Below are 3,672 nucleotides of genomic sequence, written 5' to 3'. Positions count from 1 at the left end.
CAATAACCCCATGCAGCGCTACAGGCTTTTGGACGAGTGGCTGTAAAGCTGCCAGGCAGAGAAGGACCTAGGTGTCCTGGTGGACAGCAGGATGACCATGAGCCAGCACTGTGCCCTTGTGGCCAAGAAGGCCAATGGCATCCTGGGGTGTATCAGAAGGGGTGTGGTGAGTAGGTTGAGAGAGGTTCTCCTCCCCCTCTACTCTGCCCTGGTGAGACCACATTTGGAATATTGTGTTCAGTTCTGGGCCCCTCAGTTCAAGGAGGACAGGGAATTGCTTGAAAGAGTCCAGCACAGAGCCACAGAGATGATGGAGGGAGTGGAGCATCTCCCTTATGGGGAGTGGGTGGGGGAGCCGGGTCTCTTTAGCTTGGAGAAGAGGAGACTGAGGGGTGACCTCATTAATGTTTATAAATTTGTAAAGGGCGGGTGTCAGGAGGAAGGAGCCAGGCTCTTCTCTCTCATCTCAAATGGTAAGACAAGGGGCAATGGGAGCAAGCTGGAGCATAGGAGGTTCAACCTGAACATAAGGAAAAACTTTTTTACTGTAAGGGTGACAGAGCACTGGACCAGGCTTCCCAGAGAGGTTGTGGAGTCTCCTTCTCTGGAGACATTCAAAACCTGCCTGGACGTGTTCCTGTGTGCCCTAGTCTAGGTGATCCTGCTCTGGCAGGGGAGTTGGACTGGATGATCTTTTGAGGTCCCTTCCAACTCCTAATATTCTGTGATTCTGTGATTTAATGAAAACTTCTATTTGACTGAATCTCTTTCTTTTACATAGAAGCTTACCTCGAAGCACACTGTTTCAGATCCTGATTTCTAACATGATTAAAAAGGAAGCTTTATAAGCTCATCTGAAAAATATTTATTCATTTTATTTCATTATATTGCAATATAATAAATCTTATTTATTTCCAATTAACATTTAGAATATTTACATAAGCACCACTTGCATTTTTATTAATAATCGTACTCATCTATTTTGTGGCACTTCATAGATTACAGAGATATTTATAATTTGAACTGCGTTACAATCATGTGCTTTTTTACAAAATTATTTGGATTAACTTTTTCTTATTTAGAACTCTGAGCATTTTGTTCCAGCGTTTACATTTGTATTGGTATTCAGCCCAGGCTAATATGGGCTAAAGACTATAATCAAGAATAAGCTCTCTAACTTTCCCAGTTTATTCAGTTGTGTCAATTTAAGTCTTTAAACAATCATGATTAATATGTTCTCTTTAATTATTGTTGTGTGTGTGCTTTGTCCTTTTGCTGGGTTCCTCTGGGCTAGAATCACGAGTTTGTGGATGAGCAAGTCTATGAAGAGAGCTGCATGGAGGTTTCCACAGTCAATAGACCCCCAAGCCACAGTCCCTCTCTCTCGTCTCAACAAGGCGTTACCAGCACTTGCTGCTCACGAAGACATAAAAAGACTTACCGCATCCCAAACACCACCATCACTGGCAGCCGCCCCGGCAGCGTGCAGGAGCTCAGCACCATCCAGATCAGATGCATGGAGAGGACGCCTCTGTCTAACAGGTACTTCATGTGCAGCAGCACACTGAGAGCTGAAGCCCCTTTCTTCGTTAGAGATGTAGAGGTGGAGTGGCCTCCACAGGTGGGCTCGAAGGTTAGAAATGGAAGTCAAATAGTCACCCAGAAATGGACAACAATAGTGAAACATCCTGCACTTATTTTTCTCCAAGCTTAATTCAAGATAACAGAATAGTCTCTCTATATCCATTTCTGCTCTCTCATGCCCTCCCCACAAACTACAGTGTACTATTTGCAGTTAATAGCATCCAGAGACCCCACATTAAATAGGGCACCAAACATTATATGTCATGGACAAACACATAGGAAGTAAAATTCAGCATAGAAAAATGCACAATTAGGGGGGCATCACTGGGAAAAGAGGAAGTTCTGTCCCTGCTGTTTCTCCTGGTTTGGTTCAGTAGCACAGGACAAATGAGAGTTCCTGGCATTGCCACAGAGCAGAGAAATAAAACTGATTCCCAGAGTCCTAAGTGTAATAGTTATAAAGACTCTTCTAAATAAAAAATATGAAAAACTCATTTCCTAGTTTAAGGAGTTATTACAAAAGTGAGGAAAGTGCAGTTTAAGAGCCTGTAATTTCCTGAACATCTCTGTACTCTCACAAGTAAACCATTTGGCTTTCAGGTATATCCAGACACCACCTCTGAAAACACAGTAATGGTCTCAGGAGACCCAGAAGTGTTTTTTATTGAACTCAAGCATGCCACCATTTAAGAAAGAAGCTTTTTCAGCACTAGCTGCTGTAGAGATTGTCTTGTTAAGTTACATTTTGAGTAGCTTGATTTGTAGAGTTACTAGGTTTGGATTTCACTTCCATGAACAATCCAGCAGCTCGTAGCTACTGGAGCTTTTCGGCTGTTGTGCAATGGGACCTCCTGGCCAGTACAAAGGTCCAACCTGTCTTAGCTTTTCAGGAAATACCCTGTCTGGATCCGTTCTCTGCTGGAGGACTTGCCTGCATCATACTTCCAGTCACAGAGTACATGAGCACACAAAGCACCACCTTTGTACTAAAATACAACTTAAAAACACAAGCACAAAACACCAGTCTCACCTTAAAATGCTCTGAGATTTATAAGTTTCTTATAATGCTGAGGTACTGCAGCAACTCCATGAGCACGCTGACATTTATGATTGCGCTTATCTCTATGTCTTACTCTTGAGGATATGTAACATACAAAATGTTCTTAAATAAACATGGAGAAATCGATAGGAGACTGGGACTGCACCTCAGTTTCCATTGTCTTGCATAGCACGTCACTGGGCTATGCAAAGTTTGCTCTCCAGGGAGCAGCTCAAATGCTTCCCCCTACTCAGAAGCACTTAGGTGATGAGCCCAGAAACCTTTAGAAGTGCTGAAATGGTGGGAAGGAAGGGAGAATGGGGGCCTGTCCATGAACAAAGCCACGGACCATGTGCTGCTGGGGTGCAGGGTGGTGGGATGGTGCCACTTTGCACCTCTGAGCTCTCCAATGGCGCAGGATGGAGACAGTCGGCTAAGGGAGTGATATTGAGCACATGAGAGGTTTGCAGTAATGTGGACTTCCTTTCTTCATGGATTTTTGTTCCTTCCTGCAGCCGTTCCAGCTTAAATGCCAAAGTGGAAGAGTGCGTTAAACTAAACTGTGAGCAGCCTTACGTCACTACAGCAATAATTAGCATCCCGACACCTCCAGTCACCACACCCGAAGGAGATGATAGGCCAGAGTCTCCCGAGTACTCAGGGGGAAACATTGTCAGAGTATCTGCTTTATAAAATAAGGAATTATTTATAAATTAGCATAAAGACCACTTGCAAGCTGAGCTTGAGCAGTGAGAAGTGAGTCACGAGGAAAGAGAGAGGTGACAATGACAACGCCCCTTGACGAGTGTGCCAGTGGCCGCAGAGCGAGAGGTTCAGGAGAAACAAAACACTTGGTGGGTTTTGGTGTCAGAGCGTGTGAACCAAAAGGAGTTTCTTACCCCTTGTCAGAGCTGACGCACGGTGGAACCTTCTGCGGCCATCCTGACTTACTATATGAGCACAATGAAATGTCCCCATTGATGCTTCTTCTTATCATGAGAGCTCTTTTTAGAAAAACAAAAAAGCAAAAGAAAAAATAGAAACAAACC

The 3,672-nt window shown here is 44.0% G+C and overlaps 1 protein-coding gene across 1 annotated transcript; it reads left to right on the top strand.

The window, feature by feature from the left end:
- Window positions 1-1,294: 1,294 nt before the first annotated feature.
- On the top strand, window positions 1,295-3,658 carry KCND2 (potassium voltage-gated channel, Shal-related subfamily, member 2; the record flags this gene model as incomplete). The annotated part of the gene is made up of 2 exons (XM_010187530.1): window positions 1,295-1,542; window positions 3,139-3,658. Coding segments are annotated over 2 exons (426 nt in total), but the record flags the coding sequence as incomplete, so codon positions are not given.
- Window positions 3,659-3,672: the final 14 nt, after the last annotated feature.

The sequence above is a fragment of the Mesitornis unicolor genome, unplaced genomic scaffold (genome assembly GCF_000695765.1).
Source record: "Mesitornis unicolor isolate BGI_N332 unplaced genomic scaffold, ASM69576v1 scaffold27856, whole genome shotgun sequence".
NCBI classification, from domain to species: domain Eukaryota; kingdom Metazoa; phylum Chordata; class Aves; order Mesitornithiformes; family Mesitornithidae; genus Mesitornis; species Mesitornis unicolor.
Note: the sequence above shows the minus strand (reverse complement) of the source record. Positions and strands in the feature narration are given on the sequence as shown.